This window comes from Mesoplodon densirostris, chromosome 2 (assembly GCF_025265405.1).
Source record: "Mesoplodon densirostris isolate mMesDen1 chromosome 2, mMesDen1 primary haplotype, whole genome shotgun sequence".
NCBI classification, from domain to species: domain Eukaryota; kingdom Metazoa; phylum Chordata; class Mammalia; order Artiodactyla; family Ziphiidae; genus Mesoplodon; species Mesoplodon densirostris.
The window spans coordinates 175,006,224-175,030,437 of record NC_082662.1 but is presented as its reverse complement, the minus strand read 5'-3'; the positions used below and the strand labels follow the sequence as shown (position 1 = coordinate 175,030,437).

General features: G+C 40.5%; 1 protein-coding gene across 2 annotated transcripts in view; it reads right to left on the bottom strand.

Moving 5' to 3' along the window:
- Positions 1–1,533: 1,533 nt before the first annotated feature.
- The window catches only part of SLC30A10 (solute carrier family 30 member 10), a 38,086-nt gene continuing 15,405 nt past the window's right edge, over positions 1,534–24,214 (bottom strand). The window contains exons 1-4 of one of the 2 annotated variants that reach the window (XM_060088656.1): positions 16,796–17,438; positions 16,031–16,108; positions 9,733–9,972; positions 1,534–2,033 (exon numbers count right to left, since the gene is read on the bottom strand). In XM_060088656.1, coding sequence (XP_059944639.1) covers positions 1,534–2,033; positions 9,733–9,972; positions 16,031–16,108; positions 16,796–17,438 — 1,461 coding nt within the window. Of the gene's footprint in view, positions 2,034–9,732; positions 9,973–16,030; positions 16,109–16,795; positions 17,439–24,214 lie in introns of those variants that run through there. The other variant, XM_060088657.1, reaches the window with a different exon arrangement.

Here is a 24,214-nt window from a genome sequence, read left to right as displayed (position 1 = left end):
AATTTTCCTATTCTACTGATCACAGTTGCTTATTTCAGCCTTAGAATTTAAAACTAAGACACAGTTTTTTAAATGGTGTTTGTGTTGAAAAATGTGGGTGCTTTTTCTGTTCCCAATCCAACATTTCTGATGAAAACTGTGAAGATTCTAAACTGTGCAGACTCAGTGCTTAGAGCCTGAGGGATGATCTTTTTCAGTCAATTTTGCAACCCATCAAAAAAGATTCTAGTTCTTTAGCGAGGCACCTCCGTTTTCTTATACTTATTTTGAGACTGTTCTGGTGAAAATATTGCTGCCTGAACAGTTTGTTGAATTCATGCCAGATGTTTCTCCAGTACATGGAACGAAAATCAGATTCTAATAGATGTATTTGAACTTGGTAATATGGGTCAAGAGACATAAAAGAAAAATGTAAGCTCCTTGAAACACATTAAAGGCAGCAATTTAATTAATTGTCATTTCTCCCTTGGACATACACTTTTCCATCAAATTACTAGTTGGCATCCATAGTAAATACTTTAAAATATGTCTAATTAAAGGAAAGTCAATCTAGCTTATTTTTTGGGCAGGAATACATACTCAATGCCATATATTCTCCTATCCCGAGAATACTCATTTTCTCCTGGTAAATGCTACATAGATCAATGTGATCATATAAAAGAAGACTGAAGGGAAACTTGGGCAAATAAGTAAATCATTAATAAGCAATAAATGAAAACAGTCCTAACTAGGCTGACTCTAAAAGACAGTATATAAGTACTGTGTCATACTTAAAGAAGTAGAAATATTCCCACACTTCCAAGTGAAAAAAAAAGCATCTTATGTATTTGAACATTTGAAACATCCTATAGTTGTAGTTCAGTTCACAGCAGAAAGCCTTTTTCTCTCTACCTCTCAAAATGAAGAAATCATCAAAATGCATTTTCTTCCTGCCTTTCCCCACCCCCAATAAACTTGACATCCTCTAATGTTCTGAGAATATTTTCTACCTTACTAGGTATTCGTTTTACGTTTATTCAAAAATTAGTCAAAGAAAAAAAATTTCTGCAGTTATAGGACTACTTAACTTTCCTCTTTTATGATCTCCCAGTGGAATAGAAAAGAATATAGCTATTATGGTTCTTAAGTTTTTTTTTGATGTGCTTGGCTATGAGCTCACCTGAGAGTCAGCTAGCAGTTCTAAGCAATTTCAAACAAAAACTACTTTGAATCCTGTGTCCACAATTATTGAGTCCCAGCCTTCAATGTCCCTGATATGTATACTAGTGCATTTGCTTCAGAAAATAAATGTTCAAACAAAATTGTTGAAGAGCAGCATGAAACACCCAGGATAATATAATAGGGTTCTCGGTCACATAAAAATTAACAGATAAGTTCAACTAACATCACAAACAGCCAAAACCCTTATTGAACACAGAGCGTGTGCACACTGTGAGTGTGATCAGAGTCTATGACCCACAAATCTCTTTCCACAAGCCCAGCTAGTGGTTCCAAAGTGCCTCACCTATACAGCTTACTGATGTGGGCACCAAACTAAAAATGTGTGCTGTTGACATAATGTGAGTCCTCCTGAGATTTGCTAAGAGCTTGTCCATGGTCACTCAGACAACCTTCCAAAGGTACTTCAAGAGCCACTTCTGCTGTTTGTCGTCTCCCAAGGCCATCACTCCGGGACAAGTCCAGTGGTGGACAGCCATTGTGCTCAGCACAGCCATTGACGTGGGCCAGAGGCAGTGCCCCGGGGGGACAGCACAGCTGCTTGGCACAGCCCTTGGAGATGCAGGGTGAGCTGCAGAGCAATTGAAAGTCCTTCTGCCCCAGGGGCCCCTTCAGGTCCACCTTCTCAAACTGGATGGTCACATTGTGGATTCCCGTGTTGTGGAAGATTTCTCGAATTTTTATACTGGCATCCTGATCTCCCCCGTCCTGCTGATACTTGATGTGCAGAGTGGCAATGATCTTCCCACTTATAAGTTCCCAGATGTGAACTTCATGGACACTGCTAATTCCAGGCACGGCAGAGAGCTTACTCACTAGAATAGGGCAGAGGAAACAATAGCCAAGGTGAGGGCTCCATTTGAAACATGGAACCACCACGGGAGGATAGGGTCCCCTTAAGCATTCTCACTAGAATGATGTAGTAACTAAGAATAACAAGAAGCAAAATAGCTGTACCGTGTATGGCTACATCTTCCCATATATTTTCCCATAATAATCTTCTTCTTCCTCTCTGAATTCCTCTACCATATACTGTTAGCCCATAAAAGGTAATTCAAGAAAATAAGTTTCATAACAATCCTCCCCACAAAATGTCCAGGGTGGTTGAGTTTACAGGGCATTCAACACTCTGATGGACTGGCTTGGGAATATAAAGTAGGATGCCTTTTTTAAAGGGGATTTGGCAATGTGGATCAGAAACCTTAACCAGGGATTCCCTGGTGGCACAGTGGTTAAGAACCTGCCTGCCAATGCAATGGACACGGGTTCGAGCCCTGGTCTGGGAAGATTCCACATGCCGCAGAGCAACTAAGCCCGTGAGCCACAGCTATTGAGCCTGCGCGTCTGGAGCCTGTGCTTCGCAACGGGAGAGGCCGTGACAGTGAGAGGCCCGCGCACCGCGATGAAGAGTGGCCCCCACTTGCCACAACTAAAGAAAGCCTGTGCACAGAAACAAAGACCCAACACAGCCAAAAGTAAATAAATAAATTTAAAAAAACAAACAAACAAAAACCTTAACCAGCAATTCTAATACGAGGAATTTAACTGAAACAAATAACCAAATATTTATGTACAAGAATGGTTTGGACAATGCTTTTTGTGTTAATTAAAAAAATAGAAATCGTTAAATCAATTATGTGATAGAATATGATACAGCTGTGAAAAAGTAAGTTGCATATTTAAGGATATGAGAAAGTGTATATAATGTATTTTTAAGTGAAAAAGCAAATAGCTAGAATGTACATGTGGTAGGTGTGATATTTTTCCTCTTTTTTTAACATCTTTACTGGAATATAATTGCTTTACAATGTTGTGTTAGTTTCTGCTGCATAACAAAGGGAATCAGCTATATATATATATATCCCCATATCCCTTCCCTCTTGAGTCTCCCTCCCACCCTCCCTATCCCACCCCTCTAGGTGGTCACAAAGCACAGAGCTGATCTCCCTGTGCTATGCGGCTGCTTCCCACTAGCTATCTATTTTACATTTGGTAGTGCATATATGTCCATGGCACTCTCTCACTTCGTCCCAGTTCACCCTTCCCCCTCCCCGTGTCCTCAAGTCCATTCTCTATGTCTACATCTTTACTCCTGTCCTACCCCTAGGTTCTTGAGAAACTGTTTTTTTCTTTAGATTCCATATATATGTATTAGCATGTGGTATTTGTTTTATTCTTTCTGACTTACTTCACTCTGTATGACAGACTCTAGGTCCATCCACCTCACTACAAATAACTCAATTTCATTTCTTTTTATGGCTGAGTAATATTCCATTGTGCATATGTGCCACATCTTCTTTATCCATTCATCTGTCAATGGACACTTAGGTTGCTTCCATGTCCTGGCTATTGTAAATAGAGCTGCAATGAACATTGTGGTACATGACTCTTTTTGAATTATGGTTTTCTCAGGGTATATGCCCAGTAGTGGGATTGCTGGGTTGTATGGTAGTTCTATTTTTAGTTTTTTAAGGAACCTCCATACTGTTCTCCATAGTGGCTGTATCAATTTACATTCCCACCAACAGTGCAAGAGGGTTCCCTTTTCTCCACACCCTCTCCAGCACTTATTGTTTGCAGATTTTTTGATGATGGCCATTCTGACTGGTGTGAAGTGATACCTCATTGTAGTTTTGATTTGCATTTCTCTAATGATTAATGCTGTTGAGCATGCTTTCATGTGTTTGTTGGCAACATGATTATCTTCTTTGGAGAAATGTCTGTTTAGGTCTTCGGCCTATTATTGGATTGGGTTGTTTATTTTTTTGATATTGAGCTGCACGAGCTGCTTATATATTTTTGAGATTAATCCTTTGTCAGTTGCTCCATTTGCAAAGAATTTCTCCCATCTGAGGGTTGTCTTTCTGTCTCGTTTATGGTTTCTTTTGCTGTGCAAAAGCAAGTTTCATTAGGTCCCATTTGTTTATTTTTGTTTTTACTTCCATTTCTCAAGGAGGTGGGTCAAAAAGAATCTTGCTGTAATTTATGCCACAGAGTGTTCTGCCTATGTTTTCCTCTAAGAGTTTTATAGAGTCTGGTCTTACATTTAGGTCTTTAATTCATTTTGAATTTATTTTTGTGTATGGTGTTAGGGAGTGTTCTAATTTCATTCTTTAACATGTAGCTGTCCCGTTTTTCCAGCACCACTTATTGAAGAGGCTGTCTTTTCTCCATTGTATATTCTTGCCTCCTTAACAAAGATAAGGAGACCATATGCACATGGGTTTATATCTGGGCTTTCTACCCTGTTCCATTGATCTATATTTCTGTTTCTGTGCCAGTACCATACTGTCTTGTTTACTGTAGCTTTGTAGCATAGTCTGAAGTCAAGGAGCATGATTCCTCCAGCTCTGTTTGTCTTTCTCAAGATTGCTTTGTCTATTCGGGGTCTTTTGTGTTTCCATACAAATTGTGAAATTTTTTGTTTTAGTTCTGTGAAAAATGCCATTGGTAGTTTGATAGGGATTGCATTGATCTGTAGATTGCTTTGGGTAGTAGAGCCATTTTCACAATGTTGATTCTTTCAATCAAGGAACATGGTATATCTCTCCATCTGTTTGTATCATCTTTAATTTCTTTCATCAGTGTCTTACAGTTTTCTGCATACAGGTCTTTCATCTCCTTAGGTAGGTTTATATCTAGGTATTTTATTCTTTTTGTTGCAGTGGTAAATGGGAGTGTGTCCTTAATTTCTCTTTCAGACTTTTCATCATTAGTGTATAGGAATGCAAGAGATTTCTGTGCATTAATTTTGTATCCTGTGACTTTACCAAATTCATTATTAGCTCTAGTAGCTTTTTGGTAGCATCTTTAGGATTCTCTATGTATAGCATCATGTCACCTGCAAACAGTGACAGCTTTACTTCTTCTTTTCTGATTTGGATTCCTTTTCTTTCTTTTTCTTCTCTGATTGCTGTGGCTAAAACTTCCAAAACTATGTTGAATGATAGTGGTGAGGGTGGGCAGCCTTGCCTTGTTCCTGATCTTAGTGGAAATGGTTTCATTTTTTCACCATTGAAAACAATGTTGGCTTTGGGTTTGTCATATATGGCCTTTATTATGTTGAGGCAAGTTCCCTCTACAACTACTTTCTGCAGGGCTTTTATCATAAATGGGTGTTGAATTTTGTCAAAAGGTTTTGCTGCACCTACTGAGATGATCATATGGTTTTTTGCCTTCAATATTTTAATATGGTGTATCACATTGGTTGATTTGCCTATATTGAAGAATCCTGGCATTCCTGGGGTAAACCCCACTTGATCATGGTATATGATCCTTTTAATGTGCTATTGGGTTCTATTTGCTAGTATTTCATTGAGGATTTTTGCAGCTATGTTCATCAGTGATATTGGCCTGTAGTTTTCTTTCTTTGTGACATCTTTGTCTGGTTTTGGTATCAGGGTGATGGTGGCCTCATAGAATGAGTTTGTGAGTGTTCCTCCCTCTGCTATATTTTGGAAGAGTTTGAGAAGGATAGGCGTTAGCTCTTCTCTAAATGCTTGATAGAATTCCCCTGTGAAGCCATCTGGTCCTGGGCTTTTGTTTGTTGGAAGATTTTTAATCACAGTTTCAATTTCAGTGCTTGTGACTGGTCTGTTTATATTTTCTATTTCTTCCTGGTTCAGTCTTGGAAGGTTGTGCTTTTCTAAGAATTTGTCCATTTCTTCCAGGTTGTCCATTCTATTGGCATAGAGTTGCTTGTAGTAATCTCTCATGATCCTTTGTATTTCTGCAGTGTCAGTTGTTACTTCTCCTTTTTCATTCCTAATTCTGTTGATTTGAGTCTTCTCCCTTTTTTTCTTGTTGAGTCTGGCTAATAGTTTATCAGTTTTGTTTATCTTCTCAAAGAACCTGAAAAAGGTTTTATTATTTAGTTTTTATTTTGTTTTACTGATCTTTGCTATTGTTTCCTTCATTTCTTTTTCATTTATTTCTGATCTGATACTTATGACTTCTTTCCTTCTGCTAACTTTGGAGTTTTTTGTTCTTCTTTCTCTAATTCCTTTAGGTGTAAGGTTAGATTGTTTGTTTGAGATTTTTCTTGTTTCTTGAAGTAGGATTGTATTGCTATAAACTTCCCTCTTAGAACTGCTTTTGCTGCATCCCATAGTTTTGGGGTCATCGTGTTTTCATTCTCATTTGTTTCTAGGTATTTTTTGATTTCCTCTTTGATTTCTTCAGTGATCTCTTGGTTATTTAGTAGTGTATTGTTTAGCCTCCATGTGTTTGTATTTCTTTTACAGTTTTTTTTCCTGTTATTGATATCTAGTCTCATAGCGTTGTGGTCGGAAAAGATACTTGATACGATTTCCATTTTTTTAAATTTACCAAGGTTTCATTTGTAACCCAAGATATGATCTATCCTGGAGAATGTTCCATGAGCACTTGAGAAGAAAGTGTATTCTGTTGTTTTTGGATGGAGTGTCCTATAAATATCAATGAAGTCCATCTTGTTTAATGTCTCATTTAAAGCTTGTGTTTCCTTATTTATTTTCATTTTGGATGATCTGTCCATTGGTGAAAGTGGGGTGTTAAAGTCCCCTACTATGATTGTGTTACTGTCAATTTCCCCTTTTATGGCTGTTAGCATTTGCCTTATGTATTTAAGTTCTTCTATGTTGGGCACATAAATATTCACAATTGTTATATCTTCTTCTTGGATTGATCCCTTGATCATTATGTAGTGTCCTTCTTTGTCTCTTGTAATAGTATTTATTTTAAAGTCTATTTTGTCTGATATGAGAACTGCTACTCCAGCTTTCTTTTGATTTCCATTTGCATGGAATATCTTTTTCCATCCCCACACTTTCAGTCTGTATGTGTCCCTTGGTCTGAAGTGAGTCTCTTGTAGACAGTATATATATAGGTCTTGTTTTTGTATCCATTCTGCCAGTGTATGTCTTTTGGTTGGAGCATTTAATCCATTTACATTTAAGGTAGTTATCGATATGTGTGTTCTTATTACCATTTTCTTAATTGTTTTGGGTTTGTTATTGCAGCTGTTTTCCCTCTCCTGTGTTTCCTGCCTAGAGAAGTTCCTTTAGAATTTGTTGTAAAGCTGGTTTGGTGGTGTTGAATTCTCTTAGCTTTTGCTTGTCTGTAAAGCTTTTAATTTCTCTGTTGAATTTGAATGAGATCCTTGCTAGGTAGAGTAATCTTAGTTGTAGGTTTTTCCCTTTCATCACTTTAAATATGTCCTGCCACTCCCTTCTGGCTTGCAGAGTTTCTGCTGAATAATCAGCTGTTAACCTTATGGGGATTCCCTTTTATGTTATTTGCTGCTTCTCCCTTGCTGCTTTTAATATTTTTTCTTTGTATTTAATTTTTGATAGTTTGACATGTGTCTTGGTGTGCTTCTCCTTGGATTTATCCTGTATGGAACTCTCCGTGCTTCCTGGACTTGACTGAATATTTCCTTTCCCATATTAGGGAATTTTTCAACTATAATCCCTTCAAATATTTTCTCAGTCCCTTTCTTTTTCTCTTCTTCTTCTGGGACCCCTATAATTCAAATGTTGGTGCGTTTAATGTTTTCCCAGAGGTGTCTGAGACTGTCCTCAATTCTTTTCATTCTTTTTTCTTTATTCTGCTCTAGAGAAGTTATTTCCACTATTTTATCTTCCATATCACTTATCTGTTCTTCTGCCTCAGTTATTCTGCTATTCATTCCTTCTAGAGAATTTTTTATTTCATTTATTGTGTTGTTCATCATTGTTTATGTGCTCTTTAGTTCTTCTAGGTCCTTGTTAAATGTTTCTTGTATTTTTGTCATTCTATTTCCAAGATTTTGGATATCTTTACTATCTTTACTCTGAATTCTTTTTCAGGTAGACTGCCTATTTCCTCTTCATTTGTTTGGTCTGGTGGGTTTTTACTTTGCTCCTTCACCTGCTGTGTATTTCTCTGTCTTCTTATTTTGCTTACCTTTCCTTTTTTAAAAAAATGAAACATCAGTGTATATATATACACACAAAAATGATTTTTTTACATAGATTAAGTCTTGTTTTATTGAATGACTGACATAAAATATTAAGAGTGGTAATTTCTGGATGGTAGGATTATGAAAGATTTCTATTTTCTTATTTTGGCTCTTCTATATTTTCCATACTTTCTAAAATTAGTATGTATTTAGAAAGATGGTATTGAACAGTGATTATGAACAACCTCTAGCCAGATACAGTTTGAATCCCAGTTAATCATTTACTACCTGCATGACCTTGTAAAATTTACCCAGTCCCTCTGTGCCTCGGTTTCCTTATCTGTAAATTAGGAATGATAATGACAGTACCTCATAAGTTTATTTTAAGGATTAAAATGAGTTAATATAAGTAAAGCACTTGGACAATATTACCTAGCATGTAATAAGTATCATAATAGTGTTGCTATCATTCTTACAATCTAATTTTTTAAATATCTGCTTTTCAATATATATATATATATTATTTTGTTAAAAGGCAATATAAGCCAATATATATCACAAGTTGCTTTGTATATGCTTACTTTGTTTTTTCCATTGGCAAACAAGCCCCTGGAAGGAAAATGATGCTATATATCTGCTCCTCGGAGACTCTTTTACCTCCGTTGTCCTCTGCCTGCAGCACTGGGCAAAAAGTAGGCATGCAGGACAGTCACACTGTAAATCATGCCTGTAGGGGGAAAGGCTAGCCATAGCTATTCAATATATTAAGATCCATCAAATCTAATTTCAGCTATTTGTCATGAAATAAGGTCTTCCAACTTTCAGCTGCATAGTGGGCCTGGGCTATAGTTCATGTTTACTGGCTCACTGATGAAGTAATGATACATAGAATAATAGCAAATATTCATGAAAAAAATTTTTCCTATAAAAACTTCATCTCCATTTAGAAACACTAGAACTAAAGTTGCACATTCAGTTTCTCACCAACATCTGGAGAGTTCCCATTCAGACATTCTATAAAGTCTATAAAAGTGTTATATCCTTAGATGCACATAAACTCAAGTGAGAGTTTGACCTTCTATCTGAGCAAAGCAAAGAAACAGATTCCACTACTGAATGAGTGAATGTAAATATGGTCCATTTTACTGTGTTATAGGACACACGGTGACTTGTGTGCCCACAAAAATCAGTTAACTAAAAAGCAGGATCTAGAATAGGAAGGAATGACTCATGTTTTCAGAATAGAGGGAATAAAAATCAAGTCCTGGGCAAAGTGGCCTTATCTGAGTTAGAATAAATCTCTGACATGAAGGTAAATGAATAGCCCAGGAATAGGTATTGCCAAAGCAACACATTCTTAAAAATTTGCAGTAGAGTCAGAGAATGATGGGCCAAAAAAGACCTTTGGTTCTTGGAGCTGTGAGTCATCTTAGTAGCAGCAGTCATCTACAAAACATGTGAGGATGTCTCTATTGCTTTGTGATTTAAAGTATTTCAGGATACAGAAATCAAACACTGCTCTGAAATAATGCTGGCCCTTTGGCCTGAAGAACATTCACTGGGCAGTGGTTCAAGATAAGAATTGCATGACTTACTCAGCTCTTCCATGTTGACGCCTTTGGGGACCATCTGCAGCAGAATGGCAGCAGTCTCCTTGATGAGTGGGAAGGCAGATGACAAAATAATGATGACCATGATGACAGTCAGGCTGGGGTCAATGTAGCACTGCCAGTTACATGGGTCCTCATGTTTCAGGGGAAGCACATAGAATATGATGGCTGTAATCACCACAACCACCGACCCCAGGGCATCTCCCATCACATGTAAAAGTACCCCTGTGGGGAAGAAAGAAAGACCAATAAAGCCCACGTGACACTCACTGACTTGGCTTCCCATGTCTATGAATACCTGTTGCTATTTGTTCTCTGTGCAGGCTGGATTTGAAAGCAAAAAGCAATGGCCACTACTGCACAGAAAACAAAACCTCAGGCCACCATCCCAGGGTCCAGAGAACCTGGAACAGTCTAGGAAGATTCTGAGCTGCAGACACCTGCGGGAAGAGGGACTGTGCCAGTTCAAGGTGCCACATTGCTGTGACCTACCACCCATCAGAGGGCACCAAGCAGGAAATAGACACTATGTAAATGGTTTCTTTTTCTTTCAGACAGGTGTCTGTGATTTAAATTGTTTCAAACATTTCTTTTTTTGGGGGGGGGTAGGTGCCATGCCACGTGGTTTGTGGAATCTTAGTTCCCCAACCAGGGATCGAACCCAGGTCCACAGCAGTAAAACCACAGAGTCTTATCCACTGGACCACCAGGGAATTTCCAAACTTTTTTTTCCTAATTGAAGTATAGTTGATTTACAACGTTGTGTTAGTTTCTGGTGTGCAGCAAAGTGATTCAGGTATACATATTCTTTGTCATATTCTTTTCCATTATGGTTTGTTACAGATAAATATAATATTTATATTTATTTATTTATTCTTTGTCTTCCCTCTACCTTGATCCATTTTCCCTTTCCCTAAATGCATTTACCTACTTCTCACTTAGCCTGTGGTCACTTAAACTGCCTTTGGTTTAAGAGGTCCTCCACAGTGTCCAGCAACATTCCCACTAAATAAAGAGCCCTTTGTAACAATAAAATAACATTTAAATTCTACAGATAATAACAAAAATTGTGGATGCCTTTACTTAAGGGAACCACTTCGAAAGTTTTCGGTTATGATACAGAAAGCATGTAATTCTAAAGAAGATCTAAGTGTCCAATTGTTTGTTGGACATAGACTGAACTGGGATTTAGTAAATGGAGTGGAGATTTGTTAGGATTATAAAGTATAAACACAAAGTTTTTTTCTTTACAGAAAGCAACATCAGAATCTTTCTTTCCAAAGTATGGTTTGCAGACCAGAAGCACCAACATCACCTAGAAGCTTCTGAGAAAGGCAGAATCCCAGGCCCCACCTCCAATCTATTGAATCAATTCTGCATTTTAATAAAATCCCCAGGTGACTGAAATGCACATAAAAGTTTTCAAGGCACTGCTCTAGAAGAAAGTATATGGATTAACCCTCCATGTATCCCAGATTCACTCAGTAGAATTAATAATCATCCAAAATACTAACAACTCACTCATGGCAGCAACTGAATAGTTTCACTTAGAAGAGGCTACTTCCTCCTGGCAGCACTTCTAAGGTTCTGAGTAGCATCATAGGTCGAATGGCATTTTGTAAACACACTAAATGTAGTTTGTGGCAACCTCCCCCCGCCACCAAAAAAATACAAGAATAAAAAGAATCCCCACATCTCCTTCTGGCTGAGTGTATACTTACGGTAATAGGGTCCCGATTCAATAAATACATTAAGTAGTCCCATTTTTAAATTCTGTGCCCCCTTCTTCCCACCCCACCCCTATGGGAGCTTCTTACTCCCCAGTCCCTGTCCTCAGCCAAAAAGAGAAATTCAAAATGTTCCCAAGAGTTGGTCTCTACAGCTTGTTTCTCCAGGAGGAACTGAAGATCAAAGCTTTAACCTTCTCCAGCAGAGTACAAAATACTACCATAAAAATATGAAGACCAAACATTTCCTATATGCACTCGACATCATTTTCACAGCCTGAGACCAACTGTTATTCTCTTTTTCATGGATGTCAGCCTCGTTTCCTCCATTAGACTATAAGTAACATGAAGGTGAGGGTCGTACCCTGCATTTCCTTTGTTTGTATTTTAGCACTGGAGGCATACAATCTAGGCACTAAATGAAAAACAGTTTTCTGGTTGGTCAGTCATAACTCCCACGACATAGAGTACCTTCTGCCTTTTACTTAATTATAATAACTGTAATGCTAGCTAACATATATGCACCAGACATTGTTGTAAGTACGTTGCATGTATTTACACATTAAGTCCTCTTAAGGACTCTCTAAAGTGGTTACTCTCTCCACTCTACAAATGAGGAAACTGAGGCACAGAGTAGCTTAGTAACTTATCCAAGAGCACACAGCTAGAAATTGTTTGTATGGGGATATAAATCTCCATAGTATGACTAGAGAACCGTTGTGCATCCTGCCCCGTCTAAGTTCTAAATTCCAGTTTCAGGTTCTCCTTCTGAGAAATCTCACTACTGGACCCTAAGAATTATATAAAAGTGTGTTCAAACTTATTTTTCACGTAATCCACAGTAAGAATCTTATTTTGCATCCTAGCCCAGGCACAAACACACACTGAAACAAATGTTTCTTGAAAAAACAAAACCTATCCTTATATGGGATTTATTACTATTTTCTATTTTATTTCATTCAATTCTACTTAGTTTTCAAAAGGCTGATCATACTCTACTAAATTGATTTTACAACCCAAACTATTGTGACCTTCAGTCTGAAAAACTGCTTACAGCTTCATTTCACTAGATTCCTGAGATATTGCTGTGTGTTTTCTGGCCTCCCGTGCAAAGATGGTCATTATCTTCTGGGGGCCTCAGTCCACTGGCAGGATTCTGGGTAAGTGCGTCAGTAACTTCCAGAGGGAAGATTATTCCCTGCGATGAGGAATCTCAAGAAAGGCTCCTCAAGAGATGGGCAAGACTTCTAAGAGGAGACAGACTTCAAAAGGCAACTGTGGGGGCTTGCTTCCCTGGTGGCGCAGTGGTTGAGAGTCCGCCTGCCGATGCAGGGACACAGGTTCGTGCCCCGGTCCGGGAAGATTCCACATGCTGCGGAGCAGCTGGGCCCGTGAGCCATGGCCGCTGAGCCTGCACGTCCAGAGCCTGTGCTCCGCAACGGGAGAGGCCACAGCAGTGAGAGGCCTGCATACCGCAAAAAAAAAAAAAAAAAAAAAAGACAATAGTCCCAGGCAGAGAAACTCAGAGAAAAGGTGTTCCAAGCAGAGAACTCAAAGGAGGCTGCAGAGGAGGATGTGCTTGTCAGGCAACGTGGGAGACGGGTGCACTACATTTAGAGTCACAGACCTGACAGTCTCTGTGAGTCATGGATCTTGTGAAAGTCAACCTCTCTGAGCAGCAAGATTCTCACTGGTGAAATGGTAATAAGAATAACATCTGCCTCACTTCTCGAAGAGGCTAGTTCTGAAGAGGACGTGATACTAGAAAAAAATGTGTATAAAAATCTAATGAAAACATAGCCGGTGTGTGTGTGTGTGTGTGTGTGTGAGGATAAACTGTTGAAATACTGCCGTGATTTGCTTTTTGCTATTGACTGTCAGGACCATAGAATAACAGAGTCAGTAGAATGCTTGGAAATTAATATGACCTAATCTGTAGCTCTGAAACTTGTTAGTGACTCAGCTATCTTGAATACATTTGTGTTGCATGTGAATACATTTGTGTTGCAGCTATCTTGAATACATTTGTGTTGCATGTTGCCATCTCAAAGACTTTCAGGGATAATGTCTTATTATCATGCTAGTCAAAAGATGTGTTATTTTGTTATTTCTAGGTCTAGCTGAAATTTGAGTCCCTTAGTATGCATATATAATTTATAATAAAAATAAAATGTTGTAGAAATTTTAAAAAAAAAGAGGACATGAAACAACGTCTGAAAACCCACTGAGAAGTAAGTGCACAGAACTGATGGGAAGGCAATTCATTAAGTGAATCCTCTGTGCTGTTCCCATCACCATGTATCTCTCACAACAACACAGAGATGTCAACACTGCTATTATCTCCCTTATGTAGATAAGGAAACTGAAGGTCCAAGAGGGAACGTTGCTTGCCCAAGGTCACATAGCTAGTGGAAGGCAGAGACAGAACTCAAACCAGATCCACCTGCCTAAACCGTCCTCACCCCACTATACGTGTGTCTTAAATGGTGGTGAGACAGGCTGGGACCTGGGACCCTTTGCTGCAGTGCTTGCACCTGGACAAACGTCTCCTTGAGCAACAAAATCAACAAGCTCACTTGTATGTGGCATCTTAAAAAAAAAAAAAAAACAAGCTCACAGATACAGAGAACAGATTGGTGGTTGACAGAGGTGGCAGAGGGGTGGGCAAAATGGGTGAATAGAGTCAAAAGGTACAAACTTCCAGTTATAAGATAAATAAGTCATGGAGATGCCATGGACATCAGGGTGACTATAATGATGAACCTAGGGGCAGGGCAGGAATAACGACATAGACATAGAGCGTCGACTTGAGGACACTGGGTGTGGAGGGGGAAGCTGGGACGAAGTGAGAGAGTGGCATGGACATAGATACACTACCAAATGTAAAACAGACAGCTAGCGGGAAGCAGCTGCATAGCACAGGGAGATCAGCTCGGTGCTTGGTGACCACCTAGAGGGGTGGGATAGGGGGGGTGGGAGGGAGACGCTAGAGGGAGGGGATATGGGGACATATGTATGCATATGGCTGATCCACTTTGTTGTACAACAGAAACGAACACAGTGTTGTGAAGCAATTATACTCCAATAAATGTGTATTAAAAATAATAAATAAAATAAGAAAAAATAATAATACTGTACCATATATTTGAAAGTTGCCAAGAGAGTAGATCTTAAAAGTTCTCATTATGAGAAAAAAAAAATTGTTACTGTGCATAATGATGGATGTTAACCAGACACTGTTATTCATGTATTTGTATTTATACTGTGGTGATCATTTCACATTACATACAAAGATCGAATCATTATGTTGTACACCTGAAACTAGTGTTATATGCCAATAATATCTCAATTAAAGAAAGAATAAAAAACAGAATGTGCTTTGGAAAGGTAAAGTGCTATGATGGTGAACTCCATCTTAAAAACCCATTAAATATATATATAGAGAGAGTATATATGTTATTTATATATATAATATATTAATAACATATATACTCTATATATTTATATTTAAACTGAACCTTAAAAAAGGGATAAACTAAAGGATTATGAGTTTTCATCACAGATCCTCTTTCCGAAAAGATTCACTGCCATGTTTTTTAGGAATTCCCCTGTTGCAGTTAAATTTTTTTAACTAATTCATTTAGAAATTTTTAGGAGCTCAGGTGCTGCTGTTGGTCTTTTCTGATTTTCCCTCCAGATTCATTCTGGATACCACTTTGTAAAACAGATGTGAGACTCTCAGAAATGAAGGCGATTCCTGCATTATTTGTTTTTCTTTGTATTATTTACCTCTAAGCCCTACTTCAGGCTTCCTCAAACCATCTAAAGGTAAAGGGCTGCATCACTTTTGTTGAAATTCTCCATCAGATTGGGAAATGGGCTTTCCTGAATCACTCTGAAGCAAAATCTGTGCCCAAGAAGCTGGAAAGGGGAGATGTAGTGTACCATGTTGGTGTCTGATGAGAAACCCACTTTTGAACTCCCAGGGCTCAACTATGCCCTGGGTTTGTGACCTTGAGCACATGGTAGGAGGGATGAAAGTCATGTGCCTTCCTCTGTCTCCCCAGAACCCCCCTCTTTGTACCTTGAGGTGGAAACTCAACTGAACCAACAGACCGTCTCAGGAGCAGTTTTCTGGCCAAAAAAAGTGAGGCAATGAGGGTCAGTCAGCAAGTTCACTTGGGGCATAACTTTGGATATATCCCACCTACTCTCTTCCAACCTTTATCAAAATGATATCCAATTCAAACAGGCTGCATTTTATCTAAGCAATATCCACGGGCAGGCAAAATCAAGCAGTAGCATGCCAGGGATCTGTGAGACTCTGGAGCAGGCAGCGTGAGCATGGGTCTAAGTGGAGCAAGGATAAATCATTAGCAACTCTGTCTCCCCCATAATCGATGCCGTGATTAGGCAAGAGACCTAGGTAATAGTCTCTGCATGTAACCAGCCTACTTTCTAACACACCTATGAAAAGGCAAACAGAAATGAAGAGTCCAGCCCAGTCCATGCGTAACACTGAAAAGGATTTCAGCTTGACCCCAAGTCAATCCTACCTCTGATATTCAGGGCTTCGGACTTTTTCTCCTTTTTCATAGTCTCTTCTGGTTCATTCTGCGTAGTCAGGGAACCACCTGCATTCAAAGAAGAAACCTTGTGTTGTGTATAAGTTCTACAAACAAAAAGAACCAATAGACTCAAAAAAACGTTTCGTTATTTTCAAAGCCCACTACCCCCCCACCTCTCCAAACACACAGCCCAGAGTGGCACATTTTGGCCTTTAAATCAGCCTTGTGATTCACCTTTGGACTACCTTCACACTTTCATTCAAGTTCAAACAAACAAACAAAAAAAGGGGCAGTGGGAATCCACCCCCAACCCCAAACTCATAACTCCCAGGGGGATGGAAGGATGGGTAAAGGGGGAGGGAGAAAAACAAAGTGCAGATAGTATCCAATGGAGGAGGGAGAGGTGGGGAGTGCTATCTGTTGCCCAATAAGAATAACTGATTTCCGAGAGAATCAATACTCCTATACAAAGAGGATAGGGGGAGGGGAAAAGAAGCAAAGGGGGCCCGAGGACCCAGGAGGAAAAAGAAAAGAAATCGGGGGAATACGTTCAGTTAGCGGCACAGACTTAAAGCCGGCCGGCAGAGGAAATAGTTGTGGGGGGTTTTTTTGGGTTTTTTTTTTTTTTTTGGTTTGTTTGTTTTTTGTTTTTAAAGCAGACAGGTAAAAAGAGGGCGTGGGGCGAGGAGGAAGGGACCGGGCGCGCGGGGGAGGGAACGGCAACGCCGTCCAGAAGATGCAACCGAAAGGCACCTGCTACGTTGGAGAACACGGTCGCCCCCTTCTCGTCCTTCCTGTCCACCGAGGCCACAGGGAGGGTCACGGCCGAGTCGCGGCCGGGGGCTGGCAGGGCGGCGGCGTGCCAGCGGCCCTCGGCGCCTTGGGGACCCGGGAAGACGCCGCGAGGGCCGCCCCCGGCCGCCGGCTGCTGATGCCGCTGCTGGTGGTGGCGGTGGCGGCGGCCGCAGCAGGCGAACCAGGCGGCGCAGTCCCGGAAGATGAGCAGCCCTACCACGTTGACGGCCAGCCCCAGGGCGCCCACGATGAGCACCAGCTCGGGGTCATCGATGCGCTCGGGCCGGGCCAGGCGCAGCACGGCCTCCACGAAGATGGTGAAGCAGAGCGCGGTAAGGAAGACGGCGTTGCCGAGCGCGCCCACCACCTCGGCGCGGGCGTAGCCGTAGGTGGCGCTCAGGCTCCCGCGGGGGCGCCGGGCGATGTAGCCGGCGCTCAGCCCCACGCACAGCGAGATCAGGTCCGACAGCATGTTGAAGGAGTCGGACAGCAGCGCGATGGAGTTGCCCAGGTAGCCCGACACCAGCTCGGCCACGAAGAAGGCGACGGTGAGCACGAGCATGAAGAGCAGCCGGCATGTCTTGCCCGAGTAGCGGCCCATCCCCGCCCGGCCGATCGTCCCGCCGCCACAGGTGGGGCGCGGCGCCCTGGACTCTGCCGAGGCCTGGTCCCCGCCTCCCGGGCCGCCCTGCCCGCCGGCGCCCGGGCTTCTTATAAGGCGGAGGCGGAGGCAGAGCGGCCCCGGTCCCCGCACGTCCAGAGTCTAAAGGAAGGGCCGAGCGGCCGTATCTAAGGGACCTTTTGCCGCCTCCCCGACCCCTGCCCCTCCCTCGCGGCTGGGCCTCCCTTGGCACGTGGCCACGGGCCAGTGTCTGTCCTTCTAAGGACGGAAGTGGGCAGAGAGGAGAGCTGCCGAAAAGAGGGGGCGTGCCTGGATGGCACCCGTCACAGACACCCGCTAAACACAAGTGGTGTTCACCCGACGACCCCTTTTCTCCAGTCCCTCCGATCATCCGTGCCGTGACTGTTGGCTTTTAGTGATAAGGACCTTGACTGCTGCGGGGTGTGTTCGCAGTGGTGGACGTGAACACCTTCGCGTACGTGCCCAGACACCGATTCATTACAGATTCCCTAATAAGCTGGGAGCACCGACCCGTCCCACCCTGCCCTTCCGGGTGCTTCCTGCCTTGCATTTTGCGAAGTTTGAGCTGATTGCTCACTTGGCGCTCCCGCTCCAACACCACACGTGGTATAGCTATTTTACCCTCTCTTCTTGCTCACAGCCTTCCTAATGGGCACACTATCGCTCCTGTCACCCCCTCATGGCCCAGCATCATCCCTGTCCGCCTTTAGGAACTTGGCTCCCAAGGTCGCCTTCCAGAGGTGAACTGCAGGCAGCCCTGGGGGAGAGCTCAGATCACACTTCTGTGAGCCTGGCACTCCCTCCCAGCTCTCAGAAATGCAGTTTCTCTGTCATAGGTGCAGGGCCCTTGGCCACCAAAGAAGACAAGGCTGGCCTCCTCTGTGTACCTGTCTCCGTTCTCCATTGGAGAGAATATTTTCCTCACCCCCATGGGTCCCTCCCAGCATGACCTGATAGAGTTCAGTGACTGACCTACGTGAAGGCTTATTCCAAATAGAGCCTTTCTGTTGGCAACAGGCTGTGTTCCAAGTAAACGTTACCTAGATAAGGACTGTCACCAGGACTCGGGGAAAAACCAAGGATCGGGGTCCTTGAAGATGGGTGTTTGCTCTTGGTCAGTTCAGGGAGCGGGGTGGAGGAACCTCGCAGGTATCTTTATTGGTTTGTTTTGGTTTTATACTCTTGTCTCATTCCGAAAAAGATCTGAGGGTGAAGTCTGATGATCTCTCTTCTCCCTCCCCCATTCCCAGCCCCTGGACTTTAACCATTCCTAAAAAAACACATCTGCTTTTGGCTTGGAGATGAATAAAAATGTCTCACTCCAAAATAGCCACAGAATCCATTCAGGGAACATTCTAATTCTAGTCCCATTCATTGCCTTAGCCTTGTAAAGCATGATTTTGTCTTTTAATGGTCCCCAAGGGTCCTTAACAAGATGCAAAAACTTCTTGGATCTGACGGTCCCACCTTATACAAGATGAGCCTCGAAATTCTGGGAACCTGTGATGCATTCCCTTCCCACCTCCAGGAAAATATCCCTACACTGAGAACTTGAGGAAATTGATCATTTAAAGTCTTCTCTAGGGACTTCCCTGGAGGTCCAGTGGTTAAGACTCCATGCTACCGATGCAGGGGACACGGGTTCGATCACTGGTCAGGGATCTAAGATCCCGCATGCCTCATGGTGAGGCCAAAAATAAAATTAAAAAAAAAAAAAACACCACCGTTATTTCAAAAATAAATCAATAAATAAAGTCTTCTTCAAAAATTAGTATTAAAATGATCAAAAACTAAAAAGCAGTAAAGATATATAGGCTGATGAAAGTTTTGAGGCTGAATGGTCTTGCACAAGTTCCTTAATTGTCTGGGCCTGTTTTCACTACTGTAAAATGAGGGTAATAATAGTGCCCTCTCATAAGGTTGTGAGGATTGAAGGGGTTAATAGGTGTAAACTGATTATAACAGTGCTATAGTAACAGATTATAATAGTAAGCACTCAGTAGATGTTAACTGCTTATTTTTTAAAAAAAAAGAAGCAGACAGGAAGAAAAAGAAGGTGTGGGATGAAGAAGAGAGTGGGCAAGAGAAGGGAAGAATGAAGTGGTCCAGAGGGCCACATGATGGCCTTAATATTAGTATTAATATTAGTAATACTTAGCCAATAGTAGTAATAATTAGTAATTAGTAATAATTAGCCAATATTAGTAATACAGCATGTGTAACAAAATTGCTACTGAGCCACAGATGACACACTCTAATACAAGAAGAAGCTATGCCCAAGTACTGCAGACTATGAAACCCCTGAGACATGTAACCTATGACAGAAAGCCAAGCAGTCAAAATAAGGGAGAAAGGCCTTTTGGAGATCACTTGACAGCGCTAACACAGTCCCCGCTGACTGCATTTCTCTGTCATTCACAACTGCAAGAAAAACCTGAGAGCAGCAGAAACATATCACTTGTGTCTGTTGCCCAGTCATTCTCCTAACCAAAGTCATATAAGAAGAATTATGTCATTGCCCCGGGAGGGCAGTCAGTGGAACTAGAAAGCCAGCGGCTGACGAAGCGTAGTGCCCTGCCCAGGGCCTAGTTCCTGACTTCAAGGAAGTCTGAAGACTAAGGGTGTCAACCAAAAGCACTTAAGGAAAATGTTCTGATATATATAGTTATGTGTATATGTATATACATACATGTTGCTGTGTGTACATATATATATATATATAGTTGTGTGTAAATATACATATATACAGTTTGTGTGTGTGTCTGTATGTATACATACACATCTATATGTATATAGGTTATACATATATAATCTAAATTAATTGCCAAAAATTTAGACTGCATCTTATAGTTACTATGAATTATGAGGTTTTGGTAGCTTTTTTTAAAAAATTTTTTTAATTTATTTTTTATTTCTGGCTGCGTTGGGTCTTCGTTGCAGTGTGTGGACTTCTCATTGCAGTGGCTACTCTTGTTGAGGAGCAGCGGCATGTGTGATCTTCCCGGACCAGGGCTTGAGCCCGTGTCCCCTGCACTGGCAGGCAGACTCCCAACCACTGCACCACCAGGGAAGTCCCTTTTTGTTTTTTTAATTTTTATTGGAGTATAGTTGATTTACAATGTTGTGTTAGTTTCAGGCATATAGCAAGTGAATCAGTTATACATATACATATATCCACTCTTTTTTTTTTAGATTCTTTTCCCATATAGGCCATTAAAGAGTATTAAATAGAGTTCCCTGTGCTATACAGTAGGTCCTTATAGTTATCTATTTTATATATAGTACCGTGTATATGTCAACTCCAATCTCCCAGTTTATCCCTCCCTGCCAACCCCCTGATAACTATAAGTTTGTTTTCTACATCTACAACTCTATTTCTTTTTTGTAGAGTTCATTTGTACCATTTTTTAAATTCCACATATAAGCAATATCATATGATATTTGTCTTTCTCTGTCTGACTTACTTCACTCAGTATGCTAATCTCTAGGTCCATCCATATTGCTGAAAATGGCATTATTTCATTCTTCTTTATGGCTGAGTAATATTCCATTGTGCATATATACCACATCTTCTTCATACATTCCTCTGTTGATGGACATTTAGGTTGCTTCCATGTCTTGGCTATTGTAAATAGTGCTGCAATGAACATTGGGGTGCATGTATCTTTTTGAATTATGGTTTTCTCCAGATATCTGCCTAGCAGTGGGAGCTTTTGGTTATTGAGCTCTGACTCTCTGCCTAGCCCTTGTGCTGAGTACTTTATAGTCATTATCTCATTTCATCCTCACAACACCCCATAAAATAAGTACAGGAAGACTTCAGAGATATTGTGGGTTCGGTTCCAGATGACCCCAATGAAGGCCAATGAAGCGAATATCACAATAAAGTGAGTCATACAGAATTTTTGGTTTCCCAGTGTATTTAAAAGCTATGTTTACACTATACTGTGGTCTATTAAGTGTACAATAATAGCATTATGTCTAAAAATGCAATGTACATAACTTGATTAAAAATACTTTCTTGCTAAAAATGATAACCATCACCTGAGCCTTCAGCAAGTCATAGTAGTAACATAAAGATCATTGATCACAGATCCCCAAAACAAATATAATAATAATGAAAAAATTTGAAATATTGTGAGAACTTCCAAAACGTGACACAGAGACACAAAGTGAGAAAATGCTATTGGAAAAATGTCCCCAATAGACTTACTCGATGCAGGGTTGCCACAAACCTTAGATTTGTAAAACACAAAATATCTGTCTACCAAGCACAATTAATCAAAGCATAAAAAAAAAATGAGGCATGCCTGTACTACTTTATAGGTGAGGAACCTAAAGCCCAAAGATTTTAAGTAACTTGCCTAAGATCACACAATCTGTAAATGATAGAGATATGATCTAGGCATCAAATTCTTGAGCGTACTTTCTTCGCCCCCGCCATATACTAATTTGATCATTTTTAACACTTCTTTTGTTCTAAACAAATGAAAGGACTTTAAGTTCACCATTTACTAGTACAGAACTTGATGCGCTACAATTCATAAAGTTGGATTATGACACCCAAAATTCTTTTTACGTTGGTGTTTGACCCAGAAACTAAAAGACCATTTTTTTGTTGTTTTTTGTTTTAGAAATTGAAAGAGCAGCTGTTTTTGTTTTCATTTTTTAGTTCTCTTTGACAAGGGATGATGCTCCCTTCAGGGAAAAGAATGGACATCTTGTCCAAGGCACCAAATTCTTACTCAAAAGAAGAGGTAGTTCTTTTCCCCCACAGTATCTGTCTCCAGATTGTAAATACATCATCAAAGGCCGGAGCCTTCTCATCATTAGCCCAGCGCCAAACATGCTAAGTGCAATACAAACATGATGACTTTTCAAAGGGAAATTGCTTCTCCAGGCAGCTGAGGAATCTTGTGTACAAATCAGTTCTTCATTGATGAATTTATATAATATGTATATTTGTAACACAAAGGAATTTTTCTACCCAAAAGTATGCATTTTGTCCCTCAGAAGATTTTTAGAATGCATTAAATTTAAGAGATGCTTTAATTGAGATGATTATTTTTTTTAATGATAGAGTCAGGAGATATGAAAAAGATAAAAATTAGGTTGATTGGGAGAAGTACTATCAACGTTTGAGTTGCAGCCCATGAGAAGGAGGCAGCTCTAATATGAATTTTGAGCTGTGCCATCAGCCTGCCGAGTGGCATCTCCATGGTTTCTACAAAATGTCACGTCTTCTTTTATTAAGTAATTAATTAATTTTATTTATTTTTCTTTGCGGTATGCGGGCCTCTCACTGTTGTGGCCTCTCCCGCTGCGGAGCACAGGCTCCGGATGCGCGGGCTCAGCGGCCATGGCTCACGGGCGCAGCCGCTCCGCGGCATGTGGGATCTTCCCGGACCGGGGTACGAACCTGTGTCCCCTGCATCAGCAGGCGGACTCTCAATCACTGCGCCACCAGGGAAGCCCTGCTTTTAAGTATTGATAACTATGAGTAAAGCTGCTATAAACATCCATGTGTAGGTTTTTGTGTGGACATAAATTTTCAACTCCTTTGGGTAAGTACTAAGGAGCATGATTGCTGGATCATATGGTTAAGAGTAAATTTCGTTTTGTTAAAAACTGCCAAACTGTTTCACACAGTGGCTGTAAGCATTTTGCATTCCCATCAGCAATGTTTCACAGTTCATGTTGCTCTATGTCCTCACCAGCATTTGGTGTTGTCAGTGTTCCATAGTTTAGAGATTCTAATAGGTGTACATGTGAAGCATACTTATTTGCCACGTGTTTATCTTCTTTGATGATGTGTGTTAAGGTCTTTGGCTTATTTTTAATATGATTAGTTGTTTTCTTATTGTTGAGTTTTAAAAGTTCTTTGTATATTTTATCTAATAGTCATTTATCAGCTGTGAATTCTGCAAATATGTTTTTCCAATCTGTGACCTGTCTTCTCATTCTCTTGTCTTTTGCACAGCAGAGATTTTTATTTTAATGAAGTCTAGTTTATCAATTCTTTCATGGAATGTGTCTTTGGTGTTGTATCTAAAAAAATCATCACCATACATCAGGTCATCTAGGTTTTCTCCTATGTTATCTTCTAGGAGTTTTATAGTTATGCAATTTACATTTAGGTCTCTGATGCACTTTGAGATAATTTCAGTGGAGGGTATAAGGTCTGTGTCTAGATTTATTTATTTTTGCATGCGATGGTCCAGTTCTTCCAGCATCTTCTGTTAAAAAGATTATATTTGCTCCATTGTATTAGCTTTAGTTTTATATTTCAGTTGGCTTAATGCTTACTAAGAGTCTTTTCATACCATGGCTTTTGAATTTCTGAACTCATCTTCATTCGTATTTTGGTTGACCAGATAATTTAGTGGTTTTTTTCAAGTATTCTTGGGATGGAGATATATATATATATATATATATATATATGGTCTTTATGTTGCCTTTATAAATGAACAAAACTTCGATGGGTATACAATTCTTAGGTTCATGTTTTACTTTATCTCTCAGGACTATGTAAACATTGATTCACTGTATCTTGGCACTGCATTTTGTTGTAAAGAAATCTGAATCCAGCCTGACATTTGCTCCTTGTAGATGAGTTTGTTTTTTGCCTGGATGCCTATGGGATTCTTTCTTTTGCCTGATATTCAGAAACTTTCACAGAATGTATGCATTGATTGCACCATATCAATTTTCCATTTTGTTTTGCAGATTTTCTT